At 50.3% G+C, this 14,819-nt stretch overlaps 1 protein-coding gene across 1 annotated transcript in view; it reads right to left on the reverse strand.

The window, feature by feature from the left end:
- The window catches only part of ADAMTS14 (ADAM metallopeptidase with thrombospondin type 1 motif 14), a 36,330-nt gene extending 21,609 nt beyond the window's left edge, over nt 1-14,721 (reverse strand). Inside the window, exons 1-3 of the mRNA XM_019474921.1 lie at nt 14,680-14,721; nt 7,384-7,540; nt 4,640-4,836 (exon numbers count right to left, since the gene is read on the reverse strand). Coding sequence (XP_019330466.1) covers nt 4,640-4,836; nt 7,384-7,540; nt 14,680-14,721 — 396 coding nt within the window. The remainder of the gene's footprint in view (nt 1-4,639; nt 4,837-7,383; nt 7,541-14,679) is intronic.
- Nucleotides 14,722-14,819: the final 98 nt, after the last annotated feature.

Consider the following 14,819-nt stretch of genomic DNA (forward strand, 5'->3'; position numbering starts at 1 on the left):
ATTTGATGTACGGGGGGGGGGGGGGGGAATCAAAAGGGCTCGGCGCTTGCTGCCCAGCAGCCTGCCCTGGAGCTAGTTCAAGCTGGCAGAGGGGATGGAAATGCGCCCAGAGAGCAGTTTGCAGGCTTGGCACAACTCCCTCTGCCCTCTGCGGATGCCATTAAGCGAGTCAATGTCTTCAGAGAAAATCCCTCCAGAAAATACCTGCTCAGCAAAGGGCTCCAGTAAAGGGACCCGCCTCCCTGAAGACAGATGGGATAAAGATCTTCTTATCCCTTTCGCCCACATGGTTAGATGCCCAGCCTGTATAATACTGTCACCTGGCAAGAAATGCTCTCCTATTTAATATAAAAGAGGATTTTTTTCTCCTAAAAAAGACCAGCCCTTAAGGCTAGCTGTGTGTTAAGGGCAAACCAGCAAGAACAACCAGCCCGCAGGACCCCCTGCAGGCAACTCCAAAGCCCCCAGCCCTGCAACGCCAAGGGGACGATACTAAGCTTTAGAAAGAATGAAAGGAACATTAAAACCCTGTGCATCCTCTCCAAAATGCTCAATGAATTTGCAAAGTGGATGGGCCCCCCCAGACCCTCGCTGGCGCTGGGAGTGAGCAAGACTGCCTACCTAAATCCCTGCAAGTCTGGCCAGCCCCAAGTCTGCAGCCCCAGACATGAGATCTCGACAGCAAACCGCACTGGCAACGTCTAGACCTTGCCGTTCTTCAGGGAAGGAAAACAAAAGAGAGAGACATGAGAAGAATTTGCCAAACCAGCAGAATAGCTGACATTTCAAAACCCCAGATCGCTTACTCAGAACAGCCAAGTCATCTTTAAGCTCCTTTCTTTTATCCCCTCGCTCAATTTTCATGCCGGTGGATTCACCCCAAGCCCGTTTGCTGGGGCTGAGGGGGTAGGAACAGAGGCAAAAGTCCCCCTGACCACATTATCAGGCTTGCTACATGCACTTGCATCCCCTGCAGGGATGCACACCACCCTCTGCAAGGGCTGACCCATGTTACCCACATTTTCAATACAGAGGAATGGAGGAAAGGGGAGGTTTGCTCTGCAGAGCAAGACTCCAGATTTTATCACAGCTCTCTACATAACAGGCTATGTTGTCCCAAAAACATAGCAACAAACACATGAGCCTATATAGGGGGTGGGAAAAAGTGCGTGCATGCGTAAGAGAGACATCAGAGGTATTTTTTTGTTATTATCAGTTAGCAAGGAGATGGCTCATGAAGGACCAAAAAAACCCCATACACCAGAAGGACTATAATTTGCCCATTGTTTTAGACTGGCCTCCCTCCTGAAATGGCACCAAGCTCAGCAAATCAGTGTCTCGAGCAACCCACACTCTGGCTGGGCTTTTCAGATAATCCCAGGTTAAAATTAAAGCCGGAGGTTTGATTTTTTTCCCTAACCCTCTCCTCCGCGGGGTCCCAGTAGCACTCTTTGTCACTCAGCCCTTGGGAACAATAATTGGGCCGATGTGCCGGAGGGGAGCCGGGCAAGTCCCAGCCTGGAGAGGGCTCTGACTCACAGGGTTTCCCTGGTAACCCGAAACAATGGGAAAACACCAAGTACCTTCGCATCCTTAACCAAATCATGGGCAATATCCCACAAAAACCCCAGCAAACCAGTTGACACCAGGGCCAGGCTTAACTGAGCCCATAGCTTGGCTTGTCTCCTCCGAGTGGGGCCAGCCCCAGCCTTGAGAGCATCAGGGGCGAGCGGCGGAAAGTCCAGAGGAGAAAACCAAGGAGCCTAACTGAATGACAAGAGGCTGAAAAGCAAAGCAGGACACAAAACATTTCCTCTCCTCTTCCCCTCACGGGGTGCTGGATCCCCTCCTGGTTCCCAGCCTTTCTCCCACCCTTCAGCCCTCGCACACAGCAGTCACTGTGGCTGGGGGATGCTAATTTTGCTTCAACAGCATCGCAATCCCTGCCACAGGCAGCAAGCAAGACAGGGGAACGGCTTCCCCCAGCTGCCACATCACCAAATATTCATCCCAAGAGCCCAGCGTCAGGGAGGGAGCCAGGTTTTGCTAGGGTGGGCACAGTGATGTTCGGCTCAGAATTATGAGATATGCTCAGATGCGCCTTCTCCAGCGTGCACAGCAAGCGATGGCAAAGGATGCGTTTCCCACTCACTTCAACCTGACCCAAAATCCTCATGTATCCTCCGAGCCAAGAAGGGAACAGCAGGCTGGGAGCTAGCGGGGAAGGCAGCCTGCAGGGAAGTTCTTAGGTGCACAAAAGGAGCAGTCATCCTCATGTCTGCTTCCCAGGATGGACACAGCACCATTTGATGAAAAGCCTGGCAACCACATTTCTGGCAATGAAATAAGGTTGTTTTTTTTTTTAAAAAAAAAAGTTCTCCATGACAAATCATTTATCACTGAGCTTCAGCGGACACCGGGTTCCTAATAAAAGGGTTTGTGTCTCAGGGAGACCCCCAAGACCCTACCTACATCAGTGCTGCGTTAACCCGAGCCTGTGCAGCACCGGGAAGGGATACGTGTGCCACCTCCCCCCTCAGCACCCAACAGGGACCCAGAAAAGGCCAGGAAAGTTTTTGATGAACTTCCAAGCTCGCTGCCCCTTTCCTTGGGACATATCTTGACAGGAAAACTCCTGGAGGCTTTCCCAGCTGCCTCCCATGCAGCATCTCCCCGGCATACTCCAGCCGGAGCTCCCAGCTCATTAAGTCCTTTCCTCGTTAGAGGGCTGGCCAAGCCTCTCCTCCTTCCCCTTGCCTCCAACTAATGGGATTAGTGTTCATCTGTGTGGTCCCAGCACGCTCCTCCCCGCCAACCCCCGGCACCCTCCTCTCTCTCCCCTCTGCCATCCAGGCCAGAAAGCATTTTTTTTCTGCTGAATTGGGTATTTTAAGGCAATCTGAGCCGGTAAGGAAACGAGGCGGCGCCAAGGGAAAAGGAGGCGGACGGAGGTCATGGCAAAGTTGGAAAGAAAATGCACTAAAAAACAGAAAGAAAGAAGGGGAAGGGGGTGGGGGAAGAATGCATAGAAGGAAATAATACTTGGGGGAAGTATTTGTTGCATGCATTATCCTGTTTTTTTCCCCCCTTTTACTGATGCTGCTTTTTTCCCCCCTTTATTTAATTCATTAAAGTCTCCAGCGCCGCCTTTATTTGAATAGACAGCGGTCCTCCCTTCTCCCAGCCCAGCATCCCATGCATTCACTCCCTGAAAAGTCCTGCCCGCGGGGTATAAACCATGAAATGCGCCTGAAAACCAACCTTTTGATTAGAGCTGACAATCCCCAGACGCTCAAACCCTCCGTCCCCCCGGATCGGAAAGGAAAAATGACATCATCTCCGACCCCCGTAACGTGGGAAGAGCCCCGGGTCAGAACGGGGAACCCTGCGGCTTCCCCCTTGCAGAAGGTTTTAATAAGCAAAGCGGAGAAACTTTCAGAGATTGAATTTAAGCGATGCTGAGAGCATCCTACCGCAAGCATCAGGATAATGCACCGGAGAATAAAACGTTGCAATGAAGGCATTTGCTTTTTAAAACCAACATCTTGTCTATTTGGGACTGGCCACGTTATGCTTTGCCTCTAATCCCACAAATCCTTACCCCTTATGTTGATAATTTCCCCTTCGTTACTGGCAATATGGCTCTGAGCCTGCCTGCCAGGACAGAAATAATGCCCAAACAAACAAACAAGCAAGCAACCAAAAAGCAAAAGTGTCTTTATAGCTCGGTTGTTTCTGAGCTGGTTGTGCCTTTTGAACACTTTCCATCACCATGGAAAAGAGTACTTATATGAAAATAAATAAATAGAGGTGAGGATAAAGCATGGAAAACAAAACAAAAATGGGAGAGCGCGCGAAAGAGATCTTTGAACATGGACCCTATTTGCAAACATTCAGGTGCCAGCGGAGCAAACCTCCCACAAGACGACTAGCTGCATAAATATTGATCCTTCCACATCTCTCAGGACTTGGGGAATATGTACATTTTTATCTTAAAAAGGAAAGAAAAGCAGTGTAGGGAATCAGCACAGGCTGCCCCGCACCACTGAGTGAGGAGAGGTGCAGAAGCGGGGCTGCTGTAAAGCTGCTATGAACTCCTTTTCAAACACATCTGACTAATCCTCAAGGTGCACAGGTTTTCCAAGGAACATGAAAAAACTTCTGAAAATCTATAGAAATCTTCCCCCCGTCAACACATATTATTCAAAATAAATAATAAACATCATAATTACAAAATAAGTAATAAATATCATAATTTCAAACTAAATAATTAACAGCCATTCTCTTTCCTAGCATTTGCTGAGATTTTGGCCACAAGGAGGAGATGGTCTTGGCCAGAAGAAACAGAAGATGCTCTTGGCCTCAGGCGACAGACAGTGACAGCAACCAACAGGCCGGACCCTGCCGTCAGCCAGGGGAACATGACGGAGACGAACACAAAAGGGCTCTGCTTTCCATCACTCCAATTGCCACAGCTATTAAATGCCAGAGCCGGCTGTTCCAGCGAAGGAACAGCCCTTCCTGCAGCACTTTTCCCCCCCCAACCCATTTTTTTCCAGGATAACAGATTTGCAGCATCAGAAGAGCAGTAAACCAAGGGAGGGGTGGGAGCCAACGGTCCCCCAAAGCCAAGCCTTACTATGTTCATGAGGGTGAGGACATAGTTCTGGACGTGCTCCTTCCCGTGGAAGCGTACGACTGAGTCGTCCACCGCCAGCAAGACCTCGATGTTGTAGTCGTCCTTCCTGGCATGGCGCCTCTTACGCTCCGCTTCCCCCAGCCGCTCCGTCATCAGCTCCAGGGAGTTGGGGAGATCGCCTACCCGCACACGGGGCACTGGGCGAGGCATGGGGGGCAGAAAAAGAAATAGCCATTGAGGTGACACTCCAAAAAAATATGAATTAAGCAGGAAAAATAAATAGGATATTTAACTCCAACCAGGTCGCTGATCCAGCTTGCTCTACGGTGGGGAAATGGCTCTGAATCGGCAGCACCAGCACTAAAAGGCATACCTATGCGATGATGGTCCTACATTGTCCCTTGGGTGCTGGTGGGACACCTGGGGAGGATGCATGCAAAGCTGGGGGCTGCTCCTTGAGAGCAGACAGCTGCAGCCAGAGCATCCTCCATCCTTCACAGCATCCTTCACACTTCATCGCATCCTTCACCCCATCACCCAGCAGTGCCTTCAAAGCTCTCAATTGCAATTGCATTAGCGATGCTACGAAAGCAAAGAGCACACCCTGGAAAACTTTTAAACTTTTTTAAAAATCAGGGAGCTGATTACAGTGCCACAAGAGGTGAATAAACACCGGGAAAGGCTAATGCCTCTGCATAAATATAAATAGATTTATAGAGTGCTTTTGCACAACGTTGACCCCATGCTTGTAAACACTTCTGGGTGTGCTCGGCTTTGTGCAGGTGAAAGGGGAAGTCAGCAGGCGATTTACGCACGCAGAGTACAGCACATGGCTAAGTAATGCTATATAAAAAAAAAAAAAGCCATGTTTTCTCCTTCAAGGAGAAACTTCTTTGCTTCAAGGCAAAGAAAAAGGACAAGGCACTAGAAAAGCGAAATGAATTATGAACGCCAGGAAAAGGAAGGGCTTCTATCATCTGTTAAAAAGTCAAATCAATGCCACATTTCACAACATATACGTGATTAAAACAAGACTACAGCACCTACATCTCCAAGCTGCTGTCGGCAGCCAAGTCGGACCAAGTCCGGCTCCTCCTGACCCCTTCGCTCACAAGTCCTGACTCTGCTTCCTATCCCAAGGCCAATGTGATCATCCATGGGCCTGATCACACCCATAGCAACCTATAGAATCATAGAATCATTAAGGTTGGAAAAGACCTCTAAGATCACCGAGCCCACCCATCAACCCACCCCCACCATGCCCACTAAACCATGTCCCCGAGCGCCTCATCTACACGTCTTTTAAATACCTCCAGGGATGGTGACTCAACCACTTCCCTGGGCAGCCTCTTCCAACGTTTAACCACTCTTTCAGGAAAGAAATTTTCCCCCACGTCCAATCTAAACCTCCCCTGCTGCAACTTGAGGCCATTTCCTCTTGTCCTATCGCTTGTTACTTGGGAGAAGAGACCAACCCCCACCTCGCTACAACCTCCTTTCAGGTAGTTGCAGAGAGCGATGAGGTCTCCCCTCAGCCTCCTTTTCTCCAGGCTAAACAACCCCAGTTCTCTCAGCTGCTCCTCATAAGACTTGTTCTCCAGACCCCTCACCAGCCTCGTTGCCCTTCTCTGGACACGCTCCAGCACCTCGACGTCCTTCTTGTAGTGAGGGGCCCAAAACTGAACACAGTATTCGAGGCGCGGCCTCACCAGTGCCGAGTACAGGGGCACGATCACTTCCCTACTCCTGCTGGCCACACTATTTCTGATACAGGCCAGGATGCCATTGGCCTTCTTGGCCACCTGGGCACACTGCCGGCTCACGTTCAGCCGGCTGTCAACCAGCACCCCCAGGTCCTTCTCTGCTGGGCAGCTTTCCAGCCACTCTTCCCCAAGCCTGTAGCGCTGCATGGGGTTCTTGTGGCCAAAGTGCAGGACCCGGCACTTGGCCTTGTTGAACCTCATACAGTTGGCCTCGGCCCATCGATCCAGCCTGTCCAGGTCCCTCTGCAGAGCCTGCCTACCCTCGAGCAGATCAACGCTCCCGCCCAACTTGGTGTCATCTGCAAACTTACTGAGGGAGCACTCGATCCCCTCGTCCAGACCATTGATAAAGGTATTGAACAAGATCGGCCCCAGTACTGAGCCCTGGGGAACACCGCTCGTGACTGGCCGCCAACTGGATTTGACTCCATTCACCACAACTCCCTGGGCCCGGCCGTCCAGCCAGTTTTTGACCCAGCGCAGAGTCCACCTGTCTAAGCCGTGAGCCGCCAGCTTCTCGAGGAGAATGCTGTGGGAGACGGTGTCAGAGGCCTTACTGAAGTCCAGGTAGACCACATCCACAGCCTTTCCCTCATCCACTAGGCGGGTCACCTGGTCATAGAAGGAGATCAGGTTGGTCAAGCAGGACCTGCCTCTCATAAATCCGTGCTGGCTGGGCCTGATCCCCTGGTTGTCCCGCACATGCCTTGTGAGCGCTCTTCTTCTTTGAAGAAGAGGAAGAATAACTCATATATAACCCACCCAATTTTAACCAAATCTGGAAGAATTTCAAAGTTCCCAGCAAAAGCCCAGCATTTTCTTTCCTTTCTTCTCACTGATGACCCAGCTGGCAGTTAAAGCCAGCCTAAAGCCATAGGGCAAGATGTACAAGCCAGAGGGCAAGTGGAAGGAGAAATCCTCCCCCCACAAGAAATAGTTATTATCAATTGCTGGGAAAGACTAGATTCCAGCAGCCCCTACCTTCGGGGTGGAGGTCCTGCCGGGGCTCGGCACTGTCCTGCCGGATGGCCGACCGGCGGTACACCACGTGGGCCCTCCCGTGCTCCTCCGTCTCCTGCTGCCCCCTCTCCAGGGGCTCGATGAAGAACTCGTTGCTGTCTGTCCGAATCAGGCCAGCCTGGACTCCACAAAGAAATAAAGAAAAGGGAAAAAAAGGTGTGGTTTTATATACGCATATGTGTACATACACACTCAATATACTCATTAAAGATTGATGCAGAGCATGCATGAATGCAAGGGGAAAAAGCATCCCAAATAAACCGGGTGTCTTGTTGCTACTCCATGACACTGGGATGGATCCATTAGATGGATCCATTACCATGTTCATGTATGATGACCCTTAATTTCTCCTGTAGATGGAAAAAAAAAATTAAAAAAAGGGGGGGGAAAACAAACAAAAACCAAAAAAAAAAAAAAAAAAAACGGCCACGATTCAAGTTATGTCTTTATATGGCTAGGAAACTCCATTCCTTCTCATCAGCGACAAGTTTTTCTGCCTAACTCTGCACATCAGGGGATACAGGCTGCATGGGCTCCCATGCCACCTCGCCTCCCTGCACCCTCCCCATCCTCATCCTCATCCCCATCCCCACGGTGGAAAGGAGGAAATCAGCCATTTCACTGACACTACTAACTGCAGTCACAGCGAGAAGGAAGGAAAAAGAAACCATCGTCTCTTTGCCCCGTGAAGTGCTTGGGAATTAACGCAGGGGAATCCCTTCGCAGGAGAAGCTGGAAAGCATTACAGCTCCACCTCCCAAAGAAGGGAAGATGAATTGAGAGGGCAAACATCACTGGAAATGTTGTCCTGGCTACCGACCTGCTCCTAATTAACACCAAGCTCCCACCAAATCCCCCTTGACATCAGCCCAAGCACTCATACCCCGCAGCGCCGGCTGGCTCGGACCTTGGGCAAGCAAAAGGATCACCAGGATTCGGCTTCCATCCCATGGGCAGCACCCCCAGCCCAGCATTTTTCACAGCTCACTCCATCGCGCACGCGCGTGCTCCTTCCTCTGGCGCTGCCCGCTGCTGCCTGCTGTTGAATAGCTGCCTGGAAAGCGCAGGCAGAACATATGGATCTGTTCTTATAGCAAAGCCTTCAACAGCATCTACCTACTGGAGTCCTCATCAGGACTGGGGTATTGGAACTGTTTTCATCAAATAAAATAAAATAAAAATAAAAAAATATATATGTGTATTTTGCACAGAGCGGTACGAAGACATGAGCTGGGCTCTGTAAACAGCCAGGCAAAGCTGGGCTCTTCCAAGCCTGCCTGGGTCATTGGATCCCCTTCGCATTCACGTACCATTGCATTCATCGTGGCATCAGCCAACCTGGCTCTGTCAGACTTCATCAAATTTCCTGCTCCACTTGCATTTTATTAGCTGCTTAACTTCTCTGGAAAGCAGGTTTTTGGCTGGTTTTATTTTACCTCCTTACCGAGGAATTTAAGTGCGGGCAATTGTGCTAGGATCAACTTGCCTGACACACATATCTCAGGTCCTTCCCGTAGGAGATGCTTAGGTCACCAGGGCAGGACCTCTCCAGCCACGGCTTGTCCCACCACCCGCAGCCAAGGAGATGAAGATCACAGACAGGTTCAAGCAAGAGTCTGGAGCACCAGGCAAGGTGGTGGTGATGAGGCAGAGATCAAGCCAGGGAGTCAATCCACAGGTCAGGTCCAGTGACGGCTGGGCAAGTCCATGATGATGGGGCAGGTCCAAGCCATTGCTCTTTATTATACGGTAAGAGAAGGTGGGCATCCATTGCTTAACACAAAAATGAGTAGCTACAAAGGGCAGAGCACTGGGCATCTGACACAGGCATCACAAACACGCTTGGATTTTATACGCATGAATTACGCTGATGATTTCCCACCAACTAACGTGCTTCCAGCTTGCACAGCGCTACAGCTTTGGGCTGGAGTGGCACTCCTGCTACCCGAAAGTGCCCGGCACGGTACCTCTGCCAGCATCCTATTTTAGCCCAGCAGCAGAAGCAGCAGCCCCTGCCCAGGAGGAGGTCTGCTGGGACACCGCTACCCCCTCGCAGCCCTGCCACGGGGCATTTCACCTGGCATTTCACGAGGCACCCCAAAGCCAGTTTATGGGTTTACGGCAAAAGCCGGGACTTGCTGACTCAGGCGGCCGGAGGAAAGCTGCGCTGCCGTGCCAGGGCAAGGCTGGATTAAAATATGAAAGAGCCTGGTCCCGAGCCACAGCCCACTTGGGTTTGCTCTGCTCTACAGCTCGTGATTAATTATATATGGCTCAAGAAATAAAGCAGCCCAGACTTTCTCGCTTGTGCTTTCTCCCAAAGGCGGGATGCGACACGCTGCTGACTCCAGCCACGACCCACAGGCAAAGTGGATACCATGGGGACTTGTGTGCACACCTGATCAGAGCAGCCTAATAAACAAAACAGAAACCGCAGCAGTCACCTTGGCATTTGCAAAAATAAAAAAAAACAACCCAAAAACACCATTGTAAGAGGCATGCACGAACCTGCTTGGTCTTAAAAAGGAGCAGCTCGGGTTGTATTTCAGCATTTTGGGAAGGGAGGCCAGGTGCCACCCAAAAGGCCCCAATAAGCTTTCCTTGGGCTCTTGCCAAGAGATCAATCCCATCCTCAACGATCAGTTTGCCATGTGCTTCCCACCCCCAATTTTATTTTGTTTAATAATATCAAATCAAATGAAATCTGGCAAGGTGGGACTATCATTACTGATATTTCTAACGTGAGATGCTGTCTGCAGCTCTCGGTGAAGGTAATTCCCAAACTAGAAAATGGCCCTTTGAAGACAATTCCACTGGAAAGAGGGAAAACAACACTTTTTTTTTCTTTTAAGGAAAACACCAAGCTCACTTCTGCCAGCTTGCAGAGGGTGAAGTCTCTTTTCCAGATCTCCTGCGTCTCCCCAGGCTATGGGAGAGAGGAACTGGCCCCACTGGCCCAGTGCCAGCCTTGCTAAGGGGGACCCCCCCCTCCCCAGCACCCCAGGTAAGTGACTCCTCCATCACCGCTGGGTAAAAAGCTCCAACTCCCACAGGAATTCAGGAAATTCTGACACTTAACACAGCTGAAATGTGGAAAAATTAATTAAGCCGCTCCACTTAGCCAGAGAAGCAAACAGCACTGAGGAGGGGGAAATCCAGCTGCGTGCATAGTATGTATTTTTCCTACACGATTCACACTTAATTTGGACAAGAAGTCCCAGAAAGTTGGGCTGTGTGAATGCAGGCACCATCGCTAACCACCGCTCCCCCTTCATCCAGAGATTGCCCAGTGGGGGCATCAGGGGGATATGTAGAGGGATGCATCTGCCCTGCACGGACCTGGACCACACCTGGCAGCAGCAGCACGGTGTGCATGGCACCAGGGCATGGCCCAGAGGTGCTCGGCCACTGTTTTGGTACCTCTCCATCTGCAAGCTTATTGGCATCACGGGGGAACAGGGAATTAAGCGAGATAATTAACCACTGAGACTTTGACTCCATGCTCTTTACCGGGCACGCTGCCTAGTATTGCAAACTCAGGCAAGATGCTAAGCAGGACGCAGAGAGAGCTTTCCACTGGTGAAGTTGGGGGGTAAAATACCACCTTCAGACATGTCTGCTCCATTCCCATTGAGAGCGACATCTTGAGACATTCACCCTCCAGGCATTTAAACCAGCACCTTTCTTCTTCCCAAAATTAACCCGACAGTTCAGGAGCTGCAGGGAAAATCCTGGAAGATAAAGCCATACTTTTTGCACCAGGGCATCATTATGGGTACTGTTTCTTCCTTCGTTCCCTATTAATTACTGCTCCTGAGGGCTTTTGTGCTCTGCTTATCTGCTGCCACCCATCCGAAGCAGGCCAGGGCGACAGGGATGGAAAACGCTGGCTCTACAGTTTGCAGCATGTTGGTGTTTGGTGCAAATAACCCCAGAGAGCAGCGGGGAACAGTCAGCCACGGAAAGCAAATACGGTGCCTACAGACGATAATTCTTCACCCATCTCTGCAACCAGCAAAGCACAAAGGAAGCAAGGTCAACCACACACTGCTAAAGCCGGCGTGGAAAGATGGGATGCCTTTGCTGCAGCGAGATGTGTTTGCCGGGGGAGATTTCTGACTAATTTACCAGTTAGGAATTTGGTGGCTTGGATCAGCTTTGAAATTATGTTATGGACGACAGCATCTTCCCACCCTGCTACGAGACACCCTTGCAAAAAAAAGAAAAAAAAAAAAAAAAGGACAGATTTTCATGCGTGGATGCCTGCAGCAAATAATGGCCAGGGAAGGTGCCACGGGTTTGGCATCTGTGAAAAAAATCAGCTCACTTCCATGGCTAAATATGGATTTAGGAAAGACTTATTGTGTACTCTCTTTTTCAAGAACTGGGGTTTTTTTCCCCTCATTATTTATAATCTCAGTCTCCGTTTACACACAGCGTAATCTCTTTGTGTACACAGCCTTTATCTGCAGCATCCCCGAACACTTCCTCTGACCAGAAACAAGTGGCCAAGCACGGCCCTGTGCCTCCCATGCACGCTATACTGGGATGCAAAAGCCGCAATCCCCTTTTGAAGCTCATGGATAACTTCCAGAAAAAGTCCACAGCAATTCCAGGGTACGTGCATATCGAAGAGCAACAAAGCTACGTACAGCTGGTGCTCCCCACGTTAGGTCAGTCCCTATCTAGCACGATGTTAATAACAGTCCCCACCGTGTACATCCCTCCCAGATGCTCTGCTCCTTCTCTGACGGGTCATGCTGGAGGTACAGCATGGTCATAAATACCATCCTCCCATGCCATCCACACCTATCACCGCGTTTCGGTTCTGTTTCTTGTTCCAATTGCTAAATCAAGCTCTTTTACTGCTTTTTTGGGGTCCTCTTGGCCTCACAACTCCTCCAAAGGGGACGGACCCTGAGCAGATATAAGCTGTCAGACTAACTTAAGCCAGAGGACCATACAGAATTCTACACCAGCCAGAAAAACCCATGAAAGAGAGAAACCAACTGCTACATTGGATGTATCACAAAATCCTCTTTACCGGAGGAGGAGCAGAGCCCTTGCTCGGGCTCTGTCCTCCTGACCTCTTCCCCCAGCCTGCAATCGCCACATGTGCTTTGCCGGATGATGGGAAATTGCTGCTTGAGGCCAGGGCATTTATTTGTTGGCCATGGAGCAATAAATACATTGCAGGAAGAAAAAAAATAGTTTGGTTTTTTTTTTTTTCTCTTCCCTAGTGCTGCTGGAGCTCTACATGAAGAAATAAAACATCTGTGAGACAACGCATCAGCAACCACGGTGCTAACACGATGTCCCAGGACAGCTTCGGAAATGGGAGCGCACCAAAACCACCCTGCAGAAGCCCTCGGCGTTTACAAACCACCAAAGCCCCGTGCATCAGCACAACACGGCTCGGCTAATCCCACCCTGCACAGCAGCAGCAAAGCCTCCGCAGAGCTGGCTGCATCGGGGGTTAATGAAGGTAAAGAGGGATGAAGCAAGCGCCCTGAGCTGCTGATCCTGGGGGAAGAGCCACTTCTTCCTTTACATGAGCTTGAAAGAGTGGGCTTGGGGGTACCACAGATGGCAAGACAGGTATGGCTGCATAAATCCACATGCAAAAGCATCCTGCAATACAAGCTACATCCTAAACCGGCATCGCTGCTACTACCTGCAGCCAAGGGATGGCTGGAACAAGGGCAAAAATAATGACAACCCCCATCTGAGAAGGTGTGCAAGGGGCTGAGATGAGAGAACTCGGGGCTAAAGCCTAGAAAAGCCTGGAAAAGTTAAACTAAAGCCCACTTGAGATGGACCCTAACAGTAGCGTGGGCTCCAGGGAAGGGAAATCCCCTAACAGCGTCCTCACTGCTTCCCGGCCACAGCGGGACACGGACTCAGCTGCCGACCGCTTTCAGCATCCCTTCGCTCGCGATGCCAACGGGAATTACATCTGCAATGCAACCTGCACACTTAAAAAACAGGTTTTCATTCCAGACGCAGCACTACTGGTTGCTTGCTGGAGCTATAGGAAATACCTTTAAAGCTTTCAAGCCTGCCCAAATTCGCCAGCCCCAGCGCGATCCATGTCACGGAGAAATTTCTGTAAATTCACAGCTTCATCCGATTCCAAAAAAGATGCTTCAAAAGGTGTGGATTATGTGCTAAAATTGTTGGCAAAAAAATAAACTACTATATGTAAGCGAAATATGTATTTCTAGCTGTGCTGCTCTATCATTTCTGCTTGTATAGTAACACCAGGCGCTATATAAAAAGAAAGGAATGCCAAATTGTTTGTGCTAGCAGCCAAAATTGGATAAGGAACTCCCAGAATAAAACAACCAAAAAAGAAATAAGATTTTAAAAAAAAGGGCAAAATAAGGCATTTATTCCAACCCAGGAGTAACGTAAGTGGTACCAGGAGAAAACAGCAAACGCTGGCCCCTAAAACAAGAATTAAATTGGTGCAAAGGAAATTTGAAGGGCAGTGGGCCAAAGGTTTAAAAAAATAAGAAGAAATTCCTCAAGTGTATCAAAGGTAGGAAACCCACGGGCAGACCAGACGCCGGGGATAAGGGGGTAACAGAGCCTTTTAAGCGATTAAAGCGCTGTGGCAGTAAGTTACCGATGCTGAACTGCGCTTACCCTGCACTCAGAAAGCCAAAAGGCTCTGAGCACATCAGCTATTAGGAAAAAAAAAGAGGTCCTCCCCCAAAAAGATGCTTAGCGGGAGCAAGACCATGTGCTAACAGTGATTTCAGGAGATGTTCGAGCTCACTCGGCTTCATTTTAGAGGTGGGAAATGCGGAGAAAAAGTTCCTGAAGCAATCCCAAGGTAAAACATGGGTGAGTGAGGATGAAGCAGCACCACCAGCAGCGTGGGTACCTGTCCCGGAGGCAGGGCAGAGCCCGTGGGCCTAACGGCATCTGACATGGTCCACCTCTGGGCAGGAGGCAGCTCAGGCATGGGACCGGCAATTTTTTCAACCCCTTTAAATAAATATAGCTGCATCGCTGCACATATAGCGGAAGGACAGAGCACTCGCACGTGTAGCGCCCTGCCCTGCTTACGCCACAAGGCACGTGGGGAAAGGGAACCCGCAGCAGCCAGCTGGTAAAGGGCAGTGTATGGTGCAGACACCTAACGCACCACCAAAAAATCAGGTTTCAGGACACCGCGACCCACCTCTTAAGAGAAAACCACCCCAAAACGCGGGCAGCGTGCACGAACCGCCCCGCCGGCCTCAAGCTTACCAGTCCGTCACAGTTGCTGATGGCCACGGCAGCGCCGGGCATGCCGGAGATGTCGCCGGTGAAGAGGCACCGCTGCTGGAGGGGTTCCCGGAAAAGCACCTCAAAATCCTCCTGCCATTCGGCCACGGCACCCGGCGGCA

The sequence above is a fragment of the Aptenodytes forsteri genome, unplaced genomic scaffold (assembly GCF_000699145.1).
Source record: "Aptenodytes forsteri isolate BGI_AS27 unplaced genomic scaffold, ASM69914v1 Scaffold349, whole genome shotgun sequence".
In the NCBI taxonomy this organism is placed as follows: Eukaryota; Metazoa; Chordata; class Aves; order Sphenisciformes; family Spheniscidae; genus Aptenodytes; species Aptenodytes forsteri.